This window comes from Aulostomus chinensis, chromosome 18, assembly GCF_037954235.1.
Source record: "Aulostomus chinensis isolate RoL2024-O1b breed Wild chromosome 18, RoL_Achi_v1.0, whole genome shotgun sequence".
NCBI classification, from domain to species: domain Eukaryota; kingdom Metazoa; phylum Chordata; class Actinopteri; order Syngnathiformes; family Aulostomidae; genus Aulostomus; species Aulostomus chinensis.
This window is the reverse complement of record NC_141337.1, coordinates 96,823-121,073: the sequence shown is the minus strand read 5'-3', so window position 1 is coordinate 121,073 and position 24,251 is coordinate 96,823. Positions and strand designations below refer to the sequence as shown.

The 24,251-nt window shown below is 43.8% G+C and overlaps 1 protein-coding gene and 1 pseudogene across 4 annotated transcripts; one reads left to right on the top strand and one right to left on the bottom strand.

Moving 5' to 3' along the window:
* Positions 1-46: 46 nt before the first annotated feature.
* sack1fa (scaffolding CK1 anchoring protein Fa) lies at positions 47-16,559 on the top strand. 3 transcript variants are annotated; one of them, XR_015110106.1, is made up of 6 exons: positions 47-641; positions 7,683-7,850; positions 9,618-9,739; positions 11,083-11,861; positions 13,198-13,330; positions 15,855-16,559. XR_015110106.1 is itself a non-coding variant. In XM_086185447.1 (5 exons), the coding sequence occupies exons 1-5, from the start codon at positions 177-179 to the stop codon at positions 15,902-15,904; spliced, it is 1,584 nt and encodes a 527-aa protein (XP_086041573.1). In that variant the 5' UTR covers positions 47-176; the 3' UTR covers positions 15,905-16,559. The 3 variants fall into 3 exon arrangements, 2 of the variants coding, with proteins under 2 accessions (XP_086041573.1, XP_086041574.1); XM_086185447.1 differs by lacking the exon at positions 13,198-13,330; XM_086185448.1 differs by lacking the exon at positions 15,855-16,559 and having other exon boundaries at positions 13,198-15,767.
* On the bottom strand, positions 12,664-14,264 carry LOC147244497 (general transcription factor II-I repeat domain-containing protein 2B-like; annotated as a pseudogene). Its single transcript, XR_015110107.1, has 2 exons — positions 12,882-14,264; positions 12,664-12,802 (listed from the first exon to the last, which is right to left on the bottom strand). The product of XR_015110107.1 is annotated as a general transcription factor II-I repeat domain-containing protein 2B-like (transcript).
* Positions 16,560-24,251: the final 7,692 nt, after the last annotated feature.

Below are 24,251 nucleotides of genomic sequence, written 5' to 3'. Positions count from 1 at the left end.
GTGTAGTGTGCATACACACACACACACACACACATGCACACACTTATTATGAAGGTTCAGAAGTTTAGTATCAGTCAGTTCCTCCCAACCAAGAGTCCCCGCCCCCCCGGCATCAACCTGGAGACTCACCTGAGCATACGCCTGAGCACCTGCGTGTTGGCGGGACGTGGACCGACATGGCGGATTCTCAGCTGGTGTGTCTGGATGACGATCATGTGAACGAGAAGATCCCGGAGAGCCGACCGGAGTTCTACTACAGCGAGGAGCAGCGGGCGGCCCTGGAGCGGCTTCTGCGGAGCGGCACCGACGCCTTCAGGACGCGCCTCCAGGAGGACAACGCCAAGGACTTCCTCTCCGCCCGGGAAGTCAACCTCATACGGAAGACCTTCCACGAGTACGACCCGGACAGTGACCCTGAACTTGGGGAACAGGAAAAGTCCTCCAGCGCGGACTCAGGGGTCCACTCCACCTACTGGCCCCAGATGTCCGACACTGAAGCCCCGCCTCTGGACATCGGGTGGCCCGGCAGCAGCGGCCTCTACAAGGGGGTGACCCGGGTATCGGTGTACAGTCACCCGCCCAAGGAGCCTGGGCCCCACATCAAGGAGGTGGTGAGACGACTCATTCAGGACTCCCAGAAGGTAACGTCACCTTTCTGCGTCTCTCTTACATGAAGAGAATTGTTACTCATCACTGTATTGATGTTCGGTGCAGGACCCGGACCTGCTTCTTCCTTCAAGTATCAAGTTATCAAAATCAAGTGTTGAGCATCTCTTCATCCTCTGTTCTGATTATCAATCTTTATTTCCAACATGATAAAATAGAAAGTCAACAAAAAAGAAAGCAAAACTGGAAAAAAACCAAATACATACATGCATGAAATGCATTCAGGTTTATAAATAATTTGAATATCGAGCAAATTACAAAACAAAAAAAACAACAACAAAGAAAATAAAACAAACAAATAAACTTTCAAGTTTGAACTCCCATGTCTGAAAAAGGAATGGGCTGAAGTTGAAACTTATTTAATCCCACCCCATAACTCAATATACTTTCAACAAGGAGGTCTTAAGTCTGCTCTTAAACCTAGAGAGGGGGTCTGGATCCTGGACTGAAACTGGGAGACAGTTCCACAGGAGGGGAGCCTGATAGCTGAAGGCTCTGGCTCCATTCTACTGTTAGAACTCTAGGAACCAGCAGGAACCCTGCATCCTGGGAGTGAAGGGTTCTAGCTGGATCATAGTGGACTAGGAGCTCTGTCAGGGATGAAGGAGCCTGACTGTTGAGGACTTTGATGGTAGAAGAAGAATTTTAAATTCTGAATCTGACAGGGAGCCATGCAGAGAAGCAGTCCAGGAGAGACCTGGTCTCTGCTACCAGTTCTAGTCAGGGGGGCAGCAGCGTTCTGGACCAGCTGGAGAGTCTTTAGGGACTTGTTAGTCCAGCCTGGTAGGAGGGAGGTGCAGTGATCCAGCCTGGAAGTGACAAAAGCAGGGACTAGTTTTTCTGCATCTTCTTGAGCCAGGATGTGTCTGATCTTAGCAATGTTACGTAGATGGAAGAAGGCGTCCTGGAGGTTTGTTGAATGTGGGAGTTAAAGGGTCCTGGTCTAAGAGAACTCCTAGGTTCCTACGGTGGTGCTGGGGGCCAGGGTGGTGCCTTCCAGGGTACCTGTCTCATCAGATCAGGTGGTCCTCAGGTGTTTGGGCCCAGCACAAGAACTTCAGTTTATCAGAGTTTAATAAAGGAAATGATGGTCCTCCATGTTTGCTGTCCTTCAGACAGGCCTCCAGTTCAGTCAGCTGGTTTGTTCCATGTGGATCATTGATGAGTTCAGCTGAGTGTCGTCTGCATAGCAGTGAACATTAATGGAGTGTTTCCTGATCATGTGACCTAGAGGAAGCAGGTACAGGGTGAAGAGGACTGGTCCGAGCACAGAGCCTTGTGGAACACCAGAACTGACTGTAGTGGTCTCAGAGGAACCATCATTAACTGGTACCAACTGAGATGACCTCGTAAATATGACCTAAACCAGTTTCGTGTGGTTCCTTTAATACCAGTGACAGGTTCCAGTCTCTGTAGAAGGATATGGTGGTCAATGGTACCAAAGCTGCACTGAGATCTAATCAGACCAGCACAGAGACCAGTCCCTCATCTGGTACCAGTAGGAGGTCACTGGTACCTTCGACTAGTTCTGTTTCTGTGCTAGGATGAACCTGGAACCTGACTGAATCCTCCAATCAGCTGTTGCTGTGGAGAAGTCACAGAGCTGTTTAGCAGCTGCTTTCTCCAGAACCTTGGAGAGAAAAGGAAGATGTGATGTTGGTCTGTAGTTGGTAGAACTTCTGGATCCAGGCTTGTTTTTGAAGACAGTTTAATTCCTGCTACTTTAAAGGACTGAGGGACGGAACCAGATACCAGCGCCACATTGACCATATCTAAGAGGGAGGGGCTAACGAGGGGAGAGAGTCTTGGAGCAGCTTAGTTGGGATGGGGTCTAGGAGACAGGTGGAGGTTTAGAGGAGGACATTATTGAACTGAGCTCATGAAGGCTGATGGGAGAAAAACTATCCAAGTGTGTGTCTGGTCCTCCAGCTGCCTCTAAGGTTCTGGGTTCTAGGGGCCATGTTGTCAGCTGATGGCAGCAGGAGAAGAAGTTTCTCTCTAATCAGGAGAATTTGGTCATGAAAGAAGTCCATGAACTCTTTGCTGCCCAGGGAAACAGGACTACTTGGTTCAGTAGAGCTGTGGCTCTCTGTCAGTCTGGCTCCAGGACTGAAGAGGAACCTGGGTTGTTCTTGGTTCCTCTATTAGTGCTGAGTAGTCGGCTGCTCTGGTTCTACCAGGGGCTTTCTTCTAGGTTCTAAGGCCATCTTGCCAGACTACATGTGACTCCTCCAGTTTGGAGCAGCACCATCTTCTCTCCAGTTTCTGAGTTCATGATCAGAGTAAGATTCAAAAACTGATTTAGACTGACTTATGTCACATTGTTTGTATATTGTGTTTCTTTTGTTAAATTAAAAAAGACAATAAAAAATGTACAAAAAGAAAGGGGAAAAAGTCAAACAGGCAGCGTCTACTCCTCCTTTAAGTGGAGGACAAATTTATGACACTGTCATGAAAACTGAACAGCAGCTTTTACAGTTTCTGTCCTACTTTAGTCAAAGCAGCATAATTGTTCTGCTACATTTGAAATGATTGGCTACAAGCAATCATGTGACCCTCTTCTACAGGTGAAGGAGACAGAGACCCCAGTGAACAAAGATGGTTTCACATAATTGTGTAAGAAAAAAGAAGCTTATATCACACACACACACACACACACACACACACACACACACACACACATTTATATATACATATGTGTGTGTGTATATATATATATATATATATATATATATTTGTGTATATGTATATATACAAATAATTGTGTGTAAATATATATATATATACATATGTGTGTGTATATATATGTGTATATGTACAGTATCTCACAAAAGTGAGTACACCCCTCACATTTCTGCAAATATTTAATTATATCTTTTCATGGGACAACACTGAAGAAATGATACTTTGATACAATGTGAAGTATTCAGTGTACAGTTTGTATAACAGTGTAAATGTACTGTCCCCTCAAAATAACTCAACACACAACCATTAATGTCTAAACCCTTGGCAACAAAAGTGAGTACACCCCGAAGTGAAAATGTCCAAATTGGGCCCAAAGTGTCAATATTTTGTGTGGCCACCATTATTTTCCAGCACTGCCTTCACCCTCTTGGGCATGGAGTTCACCAGAGCTTCACAGGTTGCCACTGGAATCCTCTTCCACTCCTCCATGACGACATCACGGAGCTGGTGGATGTTAGAGACCTTGCGCTCCTCCACCTTCCGTTTGAGGATGCCCCACAGATGTTCAATAGGGTTTAGGTCTGGAGACATGCTCGGCCAGTCCATCACCTTTACCCTCAGCTTCTTTAGCAAGGCTGTGGTCGTCTTGGAGGTGTGTTTGGGGTCGTTATGTTGGAATACTGCCCTGCGGCTCAAGTTTCCGAAGGGAGGGGATCATGCTCTGCTTCAGTATGTCACAGGACATGTTGGCATTCATGGTTCCCTCAATGAACTGTAGCTCCCCAGTGCCGGCAGCACTCATGCAGCCCCAGACCATGACACTCCCACCACCATGCTTGACTGTAGGCAAGACACACTTGTCTTTGTACTCCTTACCTGGTTGCCGCCACACACTCTTGACACCATCTGAACCAAATAAGTTTCTTGGTCTCATCAGACCACAGGACATGGTTCCAGTAATCCATGTCCTTAGTCTGCTTGTCTTCAGCAAACTGTTTGCGGGCTTTCTTGTGCATCATCTTTAGAAGAGGCTTCCTTCTGGGACGACAGCCATGCAGACCAATTTGATGCAGTGTGCGGCGTATGGTCTGAGCACTGATGGGCTGACCCCACACCCCTTCAACCTCTGCAGCAATGCTGGCAGCACTCAGACGTCCATTTCCCAAAGACAACCTCTGGATATGACGCTGAGCACGTGCACTCAACTTCTTTGGTCGACCATGGCGAGGCCTGTTCTGAGTGGAACCTGTCCTGTTAAACCGCTGTATGGTCTTGGCCACCGTGCTGCAGCTCAGTTTCAGGGTGTTGGCAATCTTCTTATAGCCTAGGCCATCTTTATGTAGCGCAACAATTCTTTTTTTCAGATCCTCAGAGAGTTCTTTGCCATGAGGTGCCATGTTGAAGTTCCAGTGACCAGTATGAGAGCGCGTGAGAACGATCACACCAAATTTAACACACCTGCTCCCCCTTCACACCTGAGACCTTGGAACACAAATGAGTCACATGACACGGGGGAGGGAAAATGGCTAATTGGGCCCAATTTGGACATTTTCACTTTGGGGTGTACTCACTTTTGTTGCCAGGGGTTTAGACATTAATGATTGTGAGTTGAGTTATTTTGAGGGGACAATACATTTACACTGTTATACAAACTGTACACTGACTACTTTGCATTGTATCAAAGTGTCATTTCTTCAGTGTTGTCCCATGAAAAGATATAATTAAATATTTGCAGAAATGTGAGGGGTGTACTCACTTTTGTGAGATACTGTATATATACAAATAATTGCATGTATATGTATGTATATACACACGTGTATATATATGTATATACACACGTGTATATATATGTATATACACACGTGTATATACATGTATATACACACACGTGTATATACATGTATATACACACGTGTATTTGTGTGGAACTGCTGCTGCTCAGCCGTGTTTGTCTTCGGGCTGCAGGGCCAAAGCTTCAGACGAGTCTCTGCAAGCCCAGTTTAATCTGGAGATCAGCTCCTCGACAGGATGAAGCTATGTGGGATTTCAGCTCTGTGTTTCAGCTTGTCAGTCGTGTGTTCTGATGCTAAACTTGTTGCCTGCTCACGTCCAGCAGCGAAAGAATGTGGGCAGATGAGAATGCTTCAATTATGATTGACACTGAAGGCCACAGAATAACAACTCTAATTCTTTAGATGTGCTTGTGACACTATGATCTCTCGTCCTTCAAATCCTTAAACTGAGCAAAAATTAAACTGTGAATGAATTAATTTTTTGTCTTTTCTTGTGCTAACCCTGATGAAAGGATAGAACATCCAAATATCTGTATTACATCAAATATGTGTTCTTTATCCAGATTTTGTTGTTGTATTTATTGTGTAAGAAAAGGATGATGAGATGGAAAAAGAATGTTTTCACTCCTACTTTGTTGTGCTTGATTGGATCCGTCTCTGTTCTGTTTTCTGTTGGAGCGGTGCATCTGGACAGGTGTGAACAGGGTGAGGCCCTGGGCTGCTGCTTCAACAAGCTGTCTGTCCACTTCCAGATGAGCTATTTTATGGTATATATCGGTATATTTTTGTTGAAGATTTTGTCAGTGTGCCACCTAGAGGCAATAGAGACCCATGAATGTACTCTGTACTGACACAAACCAGGGACACAGTGAATCCCGATTGTATGACGGAGAAAACCGTTTTGCATTGTTATTTGTGAAATAAACAACGTTATTTGTTTGAGTTTGGATGGATCCACACAGTTGGCTGCAAATTTGATGTAGGGGCTTTGCAGGGGTCTTTGGTGTCTCGGCTGGGCCGAACGCCGTGTGAGAGTAGCCATAGACCTCCCCCGGAAGAACTTGGTCTCAACATGGAACCACGATTCATGTCAGCCGCTACCTCGCAGACACTGGTTTTAGAATGTGTGTCTCCAACATCCCAGAAGAGACAAATGTGGCCTCTGTGTGTTTGGTTAAAAATAGATAATAAAAAATATCAAGGGTTTCTGTATTAGAACTGCAGGCATGAGGTTATTGACAGGTCCGCTGAGCTTAGTCGCTGTTTTCAAGCTAATCGTACATTCAAGACGAATGATTGATATACTCACTATTGATATTGAGGTTATTCGTATTTATCAGTTATTACACTGACCTTACATTGGTATTTGCCTTCACATTTTTTTATGAAATTCTAACAACTCTTGAATATACGCAAATCACTAACATTCACTCAGTGTGTCCAATAAGCATTCATATGAAAACAGCATCCAAATGCAGAACAACATCATCATCATCATCATCATCATCACAGCTTGCAACATGTCTTTGTACCTGAGAAAACATCCTCTGGCTCTCACCGTCCCCAAAACAGCAACGTGATAATGTGACCAATGAAAGTTGCAGTTTTTCTGTAACCAAAAGACATCAAAGGTGAAGATATTAGTGGCTAGAAAAACTTTCCAGAGGCATGAAACGGCAATTGAGGGGCACGCATGTACGAGTTTGGACAAGTTGGTTGAGGGTCTCCGTTCTCAAGCCCATCAGAGTACCATCACCTTGGTTGTTGAGGTGTCCACACACATCTACACCCCCCGGCCCACAGTAACCAGCCGGATCAATGACACTCGTGTGGTCTGTAGAAGGTCACAGAAAGCAGCAGAAATTCTCCTGCTCATTTTGATGCTCGTCATCGTTGTCAAGCCGTCAGTGATGAGCTTTGTTACTTTTATGTCACAATGACCAGTCAACACAGTGGCAGAACAAATCAAGAAGTCATTGTCATCTCTGAATCCTCAAGTTAATTTCCTCATGAAGCCAAACTTGCTGTTGTCATTCGTGATATTTTACATCCTGGTGCCTCGACTCTTATCCAGGCGGTACTTTCTTATCTTGAGAAATTCGGTTTCCCAGCATCACCCCTAGGTGTCGCTCATGGAAGAAATAGAAATGTGCTAATGCCAGCCACAGATTTGGTGTGGAGGACCACACGCTCTCACCCTCACTTCTGTCTCGATACACCTGAACATGGAAAACGTTCACGCCATGTTTTGATGCCTTAGGCCCCTGCTTATCACAGTGGACTGATGCAGGTTCCATGGTCAGGAACTACAGGCTCAGTACCAGTAAAAATGACTGAGAAGCTTCTGATAGAATCAACAAATGTAAAAGGTTCCAGTTGTAGTTGAGCTCTTGTGCACACTAACATCTGTGCTGCTCTCCGCATAGATTCTGTTGATTATTGTTGGATTGCTCTTTTGTGTCCCTGAGACAGAATTGTCACCTACGTCTGTGTGGTTTTACCTTTCAAGGTTTGACTTTAATCCACTGCTCTTCCCAGGTGGTGGCCATAGTAATGGACCTGCTGACAGACCTGCAGATCCTCCAGGACCTTCTGGATGCCTCGTCTCGGCGTGGGGTGGCAGTCTACACTTTGCTGGAGGCCCAGGGCGTGCCTTACTTCCTGGATATGTGTAGTCGGCTGCAGATTAATGCTGTACATCTGAGGGTGAGCCCAGCAAACACCTTCACCGTTTAAGTAGTGCTGACAATTTAATGGAGAAACAATTTGTTGCGTGAGATGTTTGCATTCATGGCGCCTGTTAAAATGTAATAATGAATGAATGTTTTAATCCAGAAGTCAGTGCCCCATGACGATCATCATGCAGGTGATGAAGTGTATAATCTCAGCAGAATTCTCCTTTCTGCTGGTCGTCTCACTCATCGGCCCTCAAGACGGAACTGCACCATCAAACATAAACGTCACCTTTCGAACGTATCGCTAAATTTATTGCAAACCCCCTTTTTGTCATCATGCATCAATGCCATGTCAGCATTGTAGTTGTGTGTTCTGTCAAAACTGTCCCGATTATTGTCATGATAATTGTGGTTCTCCAGGGGGCCACTTAGGAGGAGGATGAATGCCATGGTGGTCCAGGGACCAGGACCAGTACTGATGGGTCGTTTTTTTTGTTTACAATCAAAGTAACTACATTTAAAAAAATCAATTTTTATTCTGGAATATCCATCCATCCATCCATCGTCATCTTCCGCTTATTCCTACACATTAAGGGTCGCGGGGGGGCTGGAGCCTATCCCAGCGTCAACAGGCGAGAGGCGGGGTTCACCCTGGACAGGTCGCCAGTCCATCGCAGGGCCAACACACAGAGACGGACAACCATTCACACTCACATTCACACCTACGGTCAATTTAGAGAATCAATCAGCCTCGTCCCCAATTGATGTCTTTGGACGGTGGGAGGAAGCTGGAGTACCAGAGAGAACCCATGCAGGAACAGGGAGAACATGGAGACTCACACAGAAAGATCCCGTGCCCGAGCCGGGACTCGAACCCGGAACCTTCTTGCTGTGAGGCCACAGTGCTGACCACTGCACCACCGTGCAGCCATTCTGGAATATCACTTCTTACAAATATTTTTTTTCTGAAAATGAAACTGACACCTATTCAAGGGCAGAATAAAAAAAAAGACATCATGGCTTAAAGTAAGATAACGCAAAATATTCACTAACGCATTGAATTGAAATCTATTCAAACTAACTGTTTTTGTGTTCCATGTAAGTTCATGGTCCAGCAGACCTGGAATGGGACCTGAATCTGCTACATCATCCCAATATGTGATCTGTAAATGTCAGCACTGGCACCCAGTTGTGATATTTCTGATTTTCCTTCTGTGATAAATCCAATAATTGATTTTTTGCTGTGCTGTTGTGAGCCTCCCCGGGAATAAGGGGCCCATAAACCAGCCGCAGTCCTGGAAGATGTGGGTTCCACTCGTATAACTATAACTGTAAACTAAAGTGTTTATCAGCCTCAAATCATATATAACTAACGCACTACACTTTACAGGTGGCATCAAACCAGACACTCCTGAAACAACATGTTGTTCTGAACATTGTCCAGACAAAAGACAGGAAGTTGACCATGAGAAATTTTCACAATCCTCAGGTGTCTCACCTGCGACACTTGAAGGGTGTGTTCAGAGTGCCGGGCTCTTTTAGTCTAAAAAAATGAACAATGATGTGCCAGAGTGTAACTCAACGTTTTGCTCCATGCCAGTGGAGCCTCCGCCCCAAGTGTCTACTCTGTGCTTTCCCTTCCCTCTAGGCAAATACACCTGGCCCAGAGATTTTGTTTTCCCTGGGAGAGCTGGCTCTCTGAGAATCGGCAGTCATGTGTGATGTAGCGCTGGCCCAGTTTACTCAGGAGGACACTCAGCCAGCTCAAGTGTGTAATCAAGAGGGTGTTTCTTTACAGAACCTCCGCGTACGGATGGTGCGAGGGGTCGGAATAGCCTTGTCCTTTGGCAAGCTGCCGGGGTCCCTGAGCTCCAAGTACATGCTGGTGGATGGAGAAAAGGTCCTGTTTGGCTCCTACAGGTGAGGCAGCTGGAACACCAGAGTCAACCATACCGACTGTCTTCGGTGTGCTGGAGCGTCATATTTAGGGTCCTGTTTGAAAAGAATGCAACAATCATAGCCCCAGAAAGAGAGGGAACATACAACAGTGCAAAATGATTGCATCATACTGAATTTGTTGCTATGGTAACTAGTATATGATGTCCCATGTTTTGTCTCAGGGGTTCTGTTGCTGGTGTTCTAGCCAGACAGTTGCAGAAGTGTAATTGCTCTCCTACAGTGTGGGTCATGTGAACAGGCTGGCTGCAGAAGAAAGAGACAGTCTTTATTGGGTGCCATGACAGCGCCATCATAGTGCCCATATGCAGCAGGGAGTGGAAAATACAGCTGATACTGTATAATAACTTCATATTTCAGTGCTCTATGAGCTGTTGTACACCACAGAGCACCAACATGCTGTAACCTGCTTTCATGAACTCAGTGGTTCATAAGAAGAAGCTGTCCAGTCTCAAAGCAGAACCCTGGTACAGATAGCGACTGACCAGGCTCCTGATTCCAGTCGTAGCAGGACAAGTCCAGATAGGCCAAAGTACCATTGGAGTTAATCCTGTACACAAGTCACTGCTGTTTCCGTACCGGGGACAGTTTCCAGCAACAGAGACTTCAGACAACCATGATGATGATGATGATGATGATGATGACAACCATGTTGTTCATGATGATGACAGCCGTGACAAGAATGATCACGATGACCTTGACGACCATGACAATGATGATGACGACGACCATGATGATGATTGCAGCGACGACTATGACAATGATGATTGTGATCAAGATGATGATGTTAATCATGATGACGATTTTAAAAAAATTACCAACATCTGTGGATATGGATGATTTGCTGATGCCATCATGCATTCTTAATTTTCTTCTATGACGAGGTCTTTTATCTGACCTGCTGAATGTTGGAATTTATTTTTACTGGTAATTTGATCAAATCTTCTAAACCTGTTTCATTAATTTGTATTTTTTTTTGATGATGTTGACCAACAAGCCCAATGAATGACAGATTTTATCTGTCTTAGGAAGTGAGGGAAATATTGGAAACCGTTATTCGAATTAAGTGAAGAAATCCATGTTTTTAACTGTATAGTACTCATAAAAGATGGATTAAAATGTCAATTAACTTTTGTTCAGGTTTAATTTTTGTTAAATCTACAAAACCATCCAGTTTACTGAAAATATGCCCACTAATATCGATAAAATTTTCCATAAAAATAGTTTTTAACTGATTCAACAAACTCAAATAGATCCATCATTTACTGCTCAGAAATCCTGAAAACTTCCCCTCTTTTGTCCTCCAGCTTCACGTGGACATCCTCTCGAATGGACAGGAACACCATCACCGTGATGTCGGGACAAATTGTGGACTTCTTTGACAATGACTTCAGGGAGCTGTACGCTGTGTCGGAGCAAGTTGACCTGTACCAGGAGTTCAGCATCACCAAGCCGCTGCTTCCGACACCCATCCTGAAGCCAAAGGTTGAGCAGGTCCAACCTCCTCCTGTCTCCAGATCCCGTTTCCAAGTGTCTGTTGGGGACTTGAGGGAGACGGACCTCAAGGTGCCCGCACATAAATACCACAATCCAAAGTATTCTTTAGTTTTTGGGAATAGTACGGGACTGACAGGCTCCCTGCAAGACCTGAGAGCCCCGAGGGACTCGCTGGTTGGGGGTCTGAGCCAGAGGAACTCCCCACAGAGCACCTTCCTTTATGGCAACATGGACAAGTTGGAGCAAGTCCCCCCTGTGAGTTCTGATTCACCTGCCGATGATGATTGCGAGGATGGAAAAGCAAGCGTGAAGAAGAACCAGAAGGTACGCAGCTCCTTCAGGCACTTCCTGAGAGGCAGAGGAGCAAATCACAGTACATCAGAGACAATAGAGGAAGGCATCATCACACCGCAGACTCCATCCCCGATGTACAAAGTGTCCAATGCTAATGGCGTCCAAGGAGTAGAGCTTGAGGACTCATTTGAAATCTGTGAGAAACCAGGGCTGCTCAAGTTGAAGACCAAGAAGCCATCAAAGCTGCCTCAGCGCAGCATGTCTCTGCAGGCCATCAACACAGAAGTCCAAGACGGTAGGCGGTCAAACATTACTGCTGTTATTTATTAGACACTTGTTCAAGAAATCTCCTCAAATATACATGAATACATTTAATACAAAAACATGGATAGGATCTTTCTTAAATACCATCTCCTGTAAATGGGTAAAGCACCGCAATTCTCTGACTTTTTTGTTGCAAATTTGAAACTTTTTAAATCTACACTGAAAATCTCATACTCTTTATTTTTTTCCAGTTAAATAAATGTTGACTAGTAAAACCTAGGTCCATGACCTTCTAGGGCAGGGGTGGGCAATTATTTTTTCCATGGGGCCACATGAGAAACACAAAATATTGTAGAGGGCCGGGCCAAAAGGCTGAACTCAAATCTGCAAAAATGAATTGTATTTCTTTATAAAAAAACCCAGTAAATAACATTGTTTTGACACGCTGGTATGAGTATGCTATATGTTATAATTAAGCAATGAAAAAGTGAGGTTGTCTTACAAAAAATCCTTTATTCAATCAAATTTCCCAAACCAATGGCAAAAAAACCATTGTAATAGCTTTGAAGCCCTATTTATGATTTTTTTTTTTTAGACCTTTATCCTTCAATCCAAAATTTTTAATAAGTAAAAGAAAAAAGGTTTTTCTGCTGGGCTTTAATGAGTGCATCAAAGTCAGGTTGAATGTTTGAGGTGGAGATGCGAAGCGCAGCTGACAGATGATCATCAGTGAGAGAGCTTCTATACCTGGATTTTGTAAACTTCATCATTGAGAATGTTTGTTCACAAATGTAGGTAGAGCCAAAGAGAACCGACATCTTCTGAGCATGTCTCCTCATGTTTGGAAAGTTCTCCTCCTTAAGAGAAGAGTAGAAATCCAGCAGAGATCCTGACTTAAAGTGCTCTGCCAGTAATGCATCAAACTGCAGGTCAATGAGCTCCAGCTGCACATCGCTGGGTGCATTATCTACACTGCAGGCAAAGGGAGAGGATATCATGTGCATTTCATCCTCGATTGTTCTGAGATCTTCAAATCGCCTTGAAAACTCACCATGCAATGCTCCTAACAAGGATGAGTCCCTGCAGAGTTGATCAGCTGATGGTGGGATTTCTTTCAGGGTTTGCATGTGAGTGAGAATGTTGGTCTCCAGTTGGCTTGAAAGAAACTCTACCTTTATCATGAAAGCCTTCACCAGGCTGTGCATTTGATGAACAAAAAGGCCCTTGCCTTGCAGTTTGGTGTTCAGGTCATTCATCAGTGCAGTCACATCGACAGCAAATGCAAAATCTGCCATCCAGTCCTCATCTGAAAGCTCTGGGATGTCTTTGTCTTTCTTCTCACAGAACTCTCGTATCTCTGCTTTCAGGTCCCAAACTCTTTCGAGCACTTTGCCCAGGCTGAGCCATCTGACAGCTGTGTGGTAGCCAATGTCACTCGGCTCAGACTCATGCTCCTCTAAAAGTGTGACACACTGTCTGTGATTCAATGCCCGTGCCCTGGTGAAGTTTACTATTTTACTAACAACATCAATAACATGGCCAATTTTTAGCACTGATTGCACAGCACATGTTGGTGTATGATACAATGCAAGAACACCAACTTTTTATCTGCGTCAATTTCAGTCACTTTATCTTGCATGCGTTTCAAAAGTCCAACATTCTTGCCAGTAAGATTTGGACAACCGTCCGTTGTGACGCCTGCTAGTCTGTCCCACTTCAGCCCCAGGGTGTCCAAACAGGCTTTCACCTCCGTGAACGGATCGCTCCCTGTTGTCGTCCCTTTCATCGGCCGCACTGCTGCAAGCTCCGTTATTCCACGGAGAAATCTGAGTAGCTGAGCTGTGTCGCGGACATCACAGCTCTCGTCCAAAGCCAAAGAGAAGAAGTCAAAATTTGCCACTTGGCGTTGCAGTTGAAGCTCTAAATTTCCCGCAATTTGCTCGATCCTTCTCGTCACGGTTCGCCTGGACAGCGGGACTTGTTCAGATGCGCCTTTTTTGTCAGGGCATATTAGTGCTGCAGAGTCCACCAAACACTCTTTGACAAATTCCCCCTCCGGGAATGCCTTACTGTTTTTAGCAATTTTGTGGGATATCAGAAAACTGGTCTCGGTTGCAGCATCGCCGGATGCGTGAAGCTTGGTAAAAAAGCCTTGCTGCTTTTGCAGCTAAGCTAGCAATGCTTCCGATGTCCGCTCCCTTTCAGCATCACTCACTTTTGTATTTCTCCGCGTGTTTCGTCTCGTAATGCCGGCTCGAGTTATAGTCCTTAAACACAGCGACCTGCTCCCCGCAAACTAAACACACGGCTTTACCTCCGACCTCAGTAAATATGTACTCGGCGGTCCATTTTTTGTTAAAATTCCTGCATTCAGCATCTACCTTTCTTTTTTTAGTCGAACCGGACATTTTTGAGCGCTAAAGTCATTTTGTTACTTGCTTGTAACCATGGAAACAAGGCGCTGTCATCCTGATATACTATGCGTCATTACGTACGTGAATAAAACAACTTCAAAATAAAAGCACCGCACTTTTATTCCATGCATGTGGTCAAATGAGAAAACATGTTTATTTTTTAATTTCCAATTAACCTTACGCGGGCCAGTCAGAGTCAAGCAAAGGGCCGTACAATGCCCAGGTCTGTTCTAGGGGGAACAGGCATCACTAGTCCACAGACACAGGTCCTGACCTCTTACGGTCCAAATCTGAAGTCAAAATGTCAAAAAATGACCTGTAGACAGGGTTTGGCACACAAAGTCCTAAGGGTGGTCCTTGGGTCCTATTTGGAGACTCCAAAAGGACATCTGGACACCCAAACACAAAACCATCAGATCAACACATAATCTTGGTCTCTAATGACAACCAACACTGGCAGGATGCAGCTTTACATAGGATTTTGATATTTTAGGTAATTTTGGCTAGGATAACAAAGGTTTTTTTTTATTCGCTGGAGCATGCAGGCATCTCATGGTGCAGCAATGGATGGAATATCTAGTCCTCATCAGAAAAACATCTCAGAGGCTGGCTTAAGAGTCAATCAAATGACGCGCAGTCCGATCTATAAACTGGGGCCTGGTTGGGGTTTCAGCGCTGTTGCTCCACAACCCAGGCACTGATGTCTTTGCGTTCAGCAGGATGTCACCATGACCAAACAAGTCATGTTACATGGACTAAATGAATATTGGTGACTGTATGACTTTATAGGGAATTGTGGTATAGATGCTCAGGATATTGCGCTATGCAACTGTCCAAATAAAATACAGATTACATTGGAAACACACAATGTTGGAGGAAATCCTCAGGGATTCCACATCTATGGACTCTTGGTGACTTATTGAAAGCAGCCTGTTTAAAAGTTTGGGCGATGACGACGTCGGGAGTACAAAGTTAGTATTAGGTATTTTCCTTCGCATGCTGCCTGCCTAGCAACAGTCTAACTGGGCTCCGGCTACAAGTAACTTCATTCATCGTGATTGGGTGCTACTTCATCGTTAGACCACCAGGTTTCAAACGAGGTATAACATGACCAGATACGTTGTCTTGTACCGGTGACTGTACACCTCCACTTGTTTCTCCAGTAAGTGTGCCTCCAATTAACATAGATGTTTTCAATTAACCTATCAGAAGCTTCAAATTCATGACGTCATCATTTAGGCTTTTCCTAATTGTTTAAAGGCATGGAAATTTTCGAGTATGTAATCCCCCCAAAAATCTGTTCCTCATTATTCTGGCTTTTATTTTTGTAAACCTGACCGCCCTAAAACAGGAGAAGTTTAGTCTGATTTAATATCAGACGGTGAGAAAAAAAACATTGTCTTTTTATATGGTGTATGGCAACTTCCGGTTTCAACTGTGTGTGTGTGTGTGTGTGTGTGTACACAGTCTATATATATATGTATGTATGTATATGTGTGTGTGTGTGTATATGTACACACACACACACACAGAAGCTTTTTGGATGAAATATTTCAATGTTGCTAATTCCAAATTTTTTTAGTCTTTTTGCTGTTTGTTTTTGTCGGCAGGTTTCAAAAACAGACGACGGCACCAGAAAAAGAATTGCATCCAGTCGTGAGAGGTAGATGAGCAGCCGCGAGGATCTTATGGTTGGACATTGTTGCACCCAGATGGTTCATTTCACCAAAGCAACGTCAAAGCCAAGCCAAAGAGCCCAAAGGAAAATACTGCCATTATTTGACTTTTGGATTAAATTATTCTCCAGTTAAGTGTTGTTTGTTCATATTTAACCTTTCTGAATGCTGGAGCCCAGGTGTCATGGAGGTGTGACTACATCATGCTACTCTGGTTGCTGTGGCGAAAGCAAAAGTGATCAGGTAGAGGTGTTCTTGAGTATACCAGGGAGCTTCTTGGAAACAAAGCGTTTATTCATTGCAGAGTAAAGATTCAGATTCAGATTCAGATAACTTTATTTATCCCCGAGGGGCAATTAAAGATCTCAACTCAAAGCCTGATACAACGATCACAAGCCGTCACAATTATTACAGATTGAAAGTAATAATGGTACACTTCAGAAATTTAACAACAGCACATATACATTTGTTGTGTATGTACGCTAAACTTGAGCAGTCCGTTGACCCAATGGAGGCAAGTGAGAGTGAGGCGTCGCAGCAAGAGCCGCGCCAGCCAAGACCGGGCGGGGCAGGCTGCAGTCAACAGGTGCTGCCACCCCAAGGGAGGTGGAGAGGGCAGAGGCAGGGGTCAGGAACACACGGGGGAGGGGGGGATAGTACGTGCCATTTACGTCACCAAGGCAGAAGGAGTTCTCCTGGAGGATAAACAGTGGGCAGATGACCTTCAGTAGCCAATAAGGTTGCTGTGTTTGGGTTTGGGCAGAGGAGCACACATTCCAATCCGTCTTCTCTTTCAGTCCAATCCAAATTGTAAGTTAAAAATTTTCTGGTCTTCAACATCACTCTCCCCTTCGCAAAGCGGCCAACTGCTCTGAGATGGTTTCCATCCTGCGTTTCAGTTCAAGAGTCTGTTGTTGCCCCGCTCTGCCAGCCTCAATAATTGCGTTGTAAATGACGGTCAGTTGTGGAGGTCCAGATCTGGTGGCAGCCATCGTCCTGCCAATTTTGCGGTATGTGAGGGCACCTCCAAGTCCGAGGAGGAGAAGCCCCACAACCATGAACCCAAATAAGTAGAGGTCCTCGATGTCCTCCACGGAGACAGGCGTCAAGCACGTGGTACGCCATCTCCCCCGGGAATCGAGAACGTAGCCCGCAGGGTCGGTTCCATGCGGACAGGCAGGTTCCTCCGGTCCTGATTTCCTTGTCGAAAATATGGTGTCAATAGTGTTGAGAGACCAGCTGATCAATTCCATGAAAGGCTGGCAATTAAGGACTAAAAGTATGTTGTTGCTATATTTGTTTCTTCTTTATGAGTTGATTTAATCCAGGTTAATCTGGCTAATGTTAATTCACAAGAACCACTTGCAATGCAAGTAATCTGAATTTTATAACAAACATATTGAAACACATACAAACAGTTGACAAAAGATTTGTTTGTGTTATATAAAATACTTTTCCTGCAACCTGGTGTCCACTGTGTGTTTGTCTTAAACATCTGCTTTGTATCTGTTTCATACTTAACATTGCAAACCTAAAGGTGGCAGCAGATTACCAGACAGTCCACCAAAACAAGAAACAAGTCCTGAGACTAGTGACTGGGAGAACAAGATCTGCTGGTGAAATGCATTTCTCATGCAGGTTTTGTCTTTTCAGTTTCAAATTCCTTTGTCAGTCTTTCTGTCAAAGATGTAAAAAATTTAAACAAGTAGAAATAAGTCCATTTTTTTTTAGTGATCACATTTTCCAACTGCAAATTCATTGGCTCCATTCAAAAACGAAGCAGAAGTCAAGAAATAATCTGAAAACAATATAATTAAGTAAAATATCAATATTGAAAGGAAGTGACTAAAATTTGCAAAAAAATTATCCACAAGAAACACCAACAAACAAAACTTGACTGTTTCCAATCAGGAAAGGGCAAACTTATCTCTCCATGTAGCTTGCCAAGAATTTTTTTAATGCTCATATATTTATTTTCGATCTGTGAAAAAAACATTCGTATCCGCATGAAAATTTTCCTCAAAGGAATGTTGAAATATGTGTGAAGCACGTAAATGCTACCAGGAAACGTCGACATCAGCAGCTCAACCTAATCAAAGCATCTGACACCACATGACAAGTAGATCACTTCATGGAACCCAAATTATTCCCTTGTGTAACTGTCAGAACATGTGACATAGTCAGCTGGTCACCTTTGGAGCTCAAATCTTAACATGCAGGAGGAAGTAATGCAGAGATGATGTGGCGCCATCTGCTGGAGTGAGACAACAACTCTCATTCTTGATCATTTCATTCGACAAACTCTTGTCACTAACAGTCACTAAATTCAAAAACAGGCAAGGCAAGTTTATTTGTAGAGCACAATTCATACACATGGCAACTCAAAGTGCTTTACAGTTGCAGAAAAATCTTAAAATCACAAAGAGGCAGATAAAATCATAAAACATAAATAGAATCATTAATTTGAAGAAAAGGAGAAGAAAAGGAGAAGAAGCTGTCGTATGCACGACTGAACAGAGTAGTTTTCAGCCTGGTCTTAAACATTGTCACAGTTGATGCCTGTCTCACATTTTCTGGAAGACTGTTCCAGATTTTAGCTGCAGAAAACTGGAAAGTAGCTTCACCATGTTTAGTCCTGACTCTGGGCCCCTGTAGGAGACCTCTACCTGAGGTTCTCAGAAACCTGGAGGGCTCATATGGGTCTAACATGTCAGAGATGTACTTTGGTGCTTGACCATGAAGAGACTTGTATACAAGCAGAGCTGTCTTAAAGTCTATTCTCTGAGCAACAGGAAGCCAGTGCAGAGATCTGAGCACTGGACTAATATGGTCGTATTTTCTGGTTCTAGTCAGGACTCGAGCTGTAGCGTTCTGAATGTATTGTAGCTGTTTAACAGCTTGTTTAGAGATACCAGTGAGCAGGCCGTTACAGTAGTTTAACCTACTGGAGACAAATGCATGGATTAGTCTCTCCAAGTCTGGTTTAGACACTATACCTTTGATTTTGGCAATGTTTTTTAGATGGTAAAAGGCTGCTGATATTACTGACTTTATGTGGCTGTTACAGTTCAGATCTGAGTCCAATATTACCCCCAGATTTCTAACCTGTTGTTTTGGTTTTAGAGAAAGGGATTCAAGGTGACTGATCACACTTTCTCTTTGCTTCTGTGGCCCAAAAACGATTAATTCCGTTTTTTCTGAGTTTAGCTGGAGAAAGTTGTTTTGCATCCACATGCTTATATGTTGGATGCAGTGGAAGAGTGAATCCGCAGGTCCATGTTCACCTGCTGTCAGAGACACATAGATCTGAGTGTCGTCAGCATAGTTATGGTAGGACACATTATGGCTGCTTATTAGTTGGCCTAGTGGAAGCATGTATAGGTTGAACAAGAGGGGCCCCAAGATTGAACCTTGGGGGACACCACAGGTCATGGCCATTTTGTCTGAGCTGCAATTTCCAATTTCAACAAAGTATGTTCTCTCCTCAAGATAGGACTTGAACCAGTTTAGAGCAGAACCAGAGATTCCTAGCCAATTCTCTAGCCTCTGTAAAAGGATCTCATGGTCAACTGTGTCAAAGGCAGCACTCAAGTCAAGCAGGACTAAGACTGAGACTTTGCCTTTGTCTGTGTTTAGGCGGATGTCATTTATCACCTTGATCAGAGCTGTCTCAGTGCTGTGGTGGGGCCTAAAGCCAGACTGGAAAGTATCAAAAGCATTGTTGGACAGGAGAAAGTCAGTGAGTTGTTGATAAACAACTTTTTCGAGGACTTTTCCTAGGAATGGCAGGTTTGATATGGGCCGGAAGTTGTTCAGAACCATGGCATCAAGACTGCTCTTCTTTAAAAGAGGCTTAATGACCGCAGTTTTCAGGGCCCTTGGAAATGTTCCAGTCTCTAGTGAAATCTTAACTAAATGATTAACTTTTGGTAACAGGCTGCTCAGCACAGTCTTTACAAATCTAGTGGGTAACTCATCAAGGCAGCATGTAGATGAACTCAGACCTGAAATAATCTCTTGGACTGTTTTGTCACTGACAGGAGTGAAATGTGCCAGCTCTAGGTGTTCAGGTGGATGCTGGGCTATCATTTGTGTCTTAGAAATGATAGCTTTTTTAATATCTTGAACTTTATCACTAAAGAATTTTGCAAATTCATTGCATTTTGATATAGAAATGAATTCTAAGGGTAGTGGAACTGAAGGGTTTGTTAATCTGTTTACAGTAGCAAACAGAACTCGAGAATTACCATTCGAGTTTGTAATCACTTCAGAGAAATACCTCTCCCTAGCTCTTTGTAAAGTCTGGTTAAACATGGATAATTTTTGTCTATAAATGTCATAGTCAACCTGTAGCTTTGACTTGCGCCATTTCCGTTCGGCTCTCCGGCACCCTCTTTTTTTGTGCCCTGACAGAGTCTTCATTTCTCCATGGTGCTTTTTGTCTGTCTTTAACTATTCTAACCTTAACAGGAGCAATGGTGTCCAAGACATTCAAAACACTTGATGTATACGAGTTTAACAGATCATTAACATTAGAACCAGAGGTGTTTTCAAAAGCAACCATTTCCATAAACTGTGTCCTTGTTTTGTCATTTATGAGTCCTCTCCGAACCATTGACGACCCATGTGCTGGCTTGGGTATAACAGACAGATTAAAGAAAACACAAAAATGATCTGATAATGCAATATCCATGACATTAACACCTGAAACAATAACCCCTTTTGTAATGAGCACGTCCAGTGTGTGCCCTCTGTTGTGAGTGGGTTCGTTCACATACTGAGTTAGACCAAACGTTTCAAGGACAGCACTGAGTTCTTTAGCATGTCTGTCACTGGCTACATCCACATGCACATTTAAATCACCTGTAATAACCAAACAGTCAAATTCAGTGCACACAGCTGAAAGTAATTCAGTAAAATCATCAATAAAACAGTTCTGTGGTGGCCTATAAATAGTGATATAAACTATGGTGGCTTGTTTTAACTCCAATTTGAATGACAAATACTCAAATGATGAAAAAACTCCAAACGACAATTTTTGTATAACTATATTTTCTCTGAATATGCTACACACCCCTCCACCTCTCTTGCTCTGTCTTGTTTCAGATTCAAAGGTGTAGTGAGGTGGAGTAGACTCAATCAGGACTGCATTACCTGTATTTTTGTCAAGCCACGTCTCAGTTAAAAACATTAAATCAAGATCACGAGAAGAAATAAAATTATTAATTAAAAATGATTTGTTATTTAAAGATCTGACATTAAGCACAGCATGTTTGAGATTAACTGAGTTTCAAAGGACTCCAAGTTCTTCCAAGAGATATGGATTAGATTTCTCTGCTCATCTGTCTGTCTCTCTCTTATCTAGTCTTCGTGATATTACAGTAGGTATTGTTTTTGCAGAGAAGTTCTCCTCCCTGGACCTCCAGTTGGGTATACTATGAGTGGTAGCAACGCAGAGGCCCTTTACGTCCTAGACAGCAGTGGTGACACTGTTGGAGATTACAGCTGGGCCTGGTGGTGAAGACTGAGCTGGGGGGACTCTGGGGGGAGGGGAAGGGGCACGATACTTCTTTGGGGCTAGAACCCTCGATCTAATCATGTCTGGAGTGAGAGGAACCATTTTCGTGCCTGATTTTATCAAAATTTCAAGATGGTTTGGAAATCTCAAAGGTGACTGTGGAGATGGGAATGAGAGTGAAGAGTCTCCGGAGGGCGTAGACACAGCAGGTGGTGCCCAGGACGGCGGTGAGGGAGAAGGTGACAGGGATGCTGCATCCCTAACCTTCTCCGGAGATGCAGGTTTTGTCCTTGCAGTTGCAGCAGAGTTGTTTTCTGAAGATGCTGATGTTGTTGTGGGAGCTGGAGCTGATGCCTTCGCTGGGGATGCAGGTTTTGTTGTTGAGGCTGCTGTGGCTGAGTCCTTTCCAGTGGTTGCAGAAGGTGCTGTTTTGGGTACATCCTTTGCCGGGTCCTTGGGTGGTGAAGAGGGAGCTCCTCTCCCTCTCCTCTTTTCTCTCATCGGTTGCCCGCAAGCCTGGTTCAGTTCAGGCCGGTTCTGATGCCTCAGAGCATGGAGGAGGTTATCCGTCAGCCTCTTTACTCCACCTCCATTCAGGTGTGGCCCTTTTCCTCTGAAAAGGTCACCTCGATGCCAAAACAGGTTAAAGTTCTCTATGTAATGCAATCCTCTGGACTCGCAGATGTTGGGTAGCCACGTGTTCAACTGAAGCAGTCGGCTGAATTTATTCACTTTCCTGTCCGTGTTTGGGAGGGGTCCACTAATAAACGTGGGTAACCCCACTTTATGGAGTCTCTCAAAGAGTGCAAGAAAGTCTTCTTTCAAGATTTCAGACTGTTGATTTCTGATGTCCACTGCACCCACGTGAACGATCAGCTGTTTCACTCCCTGGTTCTTAGCCAGCTCCCTAGGTAGCGCCTGAGTGATGTCAGACACTGTAGCACTGGGGTAGCTGCTTGTTATTATCTGCTTACAGTTTATGTTAGATACGGCCCTGTCTCCTAGCAGCAGCGTATCTTTGACCTTGACGCTTGGCACAGTTTTTCGGCCAGGCTGCCTCCCTGCTTTGACGTCATCCCCATTTTTATGTGACAGTGGTAAGAATCTCTTGGTTAACTTTATTCCGGGTGATGTAATTAGTCTTTCATTCCGAACATTTTGACGTCTCTTTGGTTTAGCACCAAGATTACGGTCAAGCCTCGGAAAAGACACAGTGTCATTTAGCTTGAGGTTGTGAGTAGCAGTCTTTTCACCCCTTTCTTTGGAAGTAAAAGTGGATTTCTTACCACTGGAGATCACTGGAAGAGTATCATGAAGTCCTTTTTCTGTTTCTAGGGTGAAAATCCGCTCTTGTAGTGCACAAATTTGTTGTTTGTAAATCCGACAGTTTTCGCAGGGAGACTCTGTTTGGGTTACTCCTTCGGTCATGTTGAAAACTTGTCGCTGAGTCATCAGATACGTTTTTAAAAAAGCATAAAAATGATTAAGAAGTCTTGGTTTACTTAAAAGAAAGAAACAAAATCATATCCAAGACTGGCAGAAAAAAAGTCAAATTAAAGTAAAATGATTAAAAGGCAGATAAAAGCATAAGCAGCAGGAGAAAGCAAAGAGACGTCTGCACTCTTCAGAAGCAGCCAACAGATATATTCAATTTCAAAATACCAGTTCAAAACATTCAAACAAAACAACTTCTGCTATTTATGAATTAACCCTAGCATTGTTTGCTCAATTTACAGTGTTTGCTGCTCCAGCTTGGATTCATAAGCATAAATGAACATAAAAGCACACAAATCCAGGACCAACTTGGTCAGCATGCTGCTGGTCACCTTCTGCTTTTGTTGGGACACCAAGATGTGGAAAGGCTCATTGGTGATGCTTGTCCTGAGGAACAAGGTGAAAATGTATGTTTAATTTCATCAAAGCCACAGCAAAGAGTTCTCTTCATCACCGACCCAGCAAGGAGCCCGTGTTTGTTCATCAGCACAATTACACCGTCCATCCGTTGTCTTCCGCTTATTCCTATTAAGGCTCGCAGGGGGGTGGAGCCTATCCCAGCAGCCTTCCCCCTGGACAGGTCACCAGTCCATGGCAGGGCCAACACATAGAGACAGACAACCATTGGCTCTCCCAGCCACGCCTACGGTCAATTTAGAGTCTGGATTAACCTGGTCCCTCTTGATGTCTTTGGACTGTGGAGGAAGCTGGAGTACCAGAGAGAACCCAGCAGGAACAGGGAGAACATGGAGACTCACACAGAAAGACCCCGTGCTGCAGCCAGGGCTCCACCCACAACCTTCTTGCTGGGGGCCACAGGGAGGACCACTGCTCCACCATGCCGTAGTGACATGTTACTACCACTAAATATAGCGATATGTCACAACCCTTACCTTAAATAACCCGAACCCTAAAGAGAGGTCAAGAACCCGAATTACATGTCACCAACACTTATCGTAATGACACTTCTTTAACCTTAACTCCAATGACATGCCACTTGCCTAACCTTTAAATATGAGTACACTGAAATTTTGACCAACTTGGATTATTTTTGATAATTATGGTTGTTAATGTCAATGCCAGGGGGAAGCAAACTTCTACAACAGTGGAATCAATAATTTAGAATTACTAATTTTTTCAAGGAGGGTTAGGGTTACCCTAACCCATAAATATCGTCTGCTCCTCACAACATTCATACTACAACAAAAGACAAATAAGAGTCAATACTGTTGAGGTGTATGTTAATTAAAAAACTGTTCAGTTATTCAATTAAAATAATTTTCAAGAAGAATACAGATAATGGCTTATTTTATCACTCT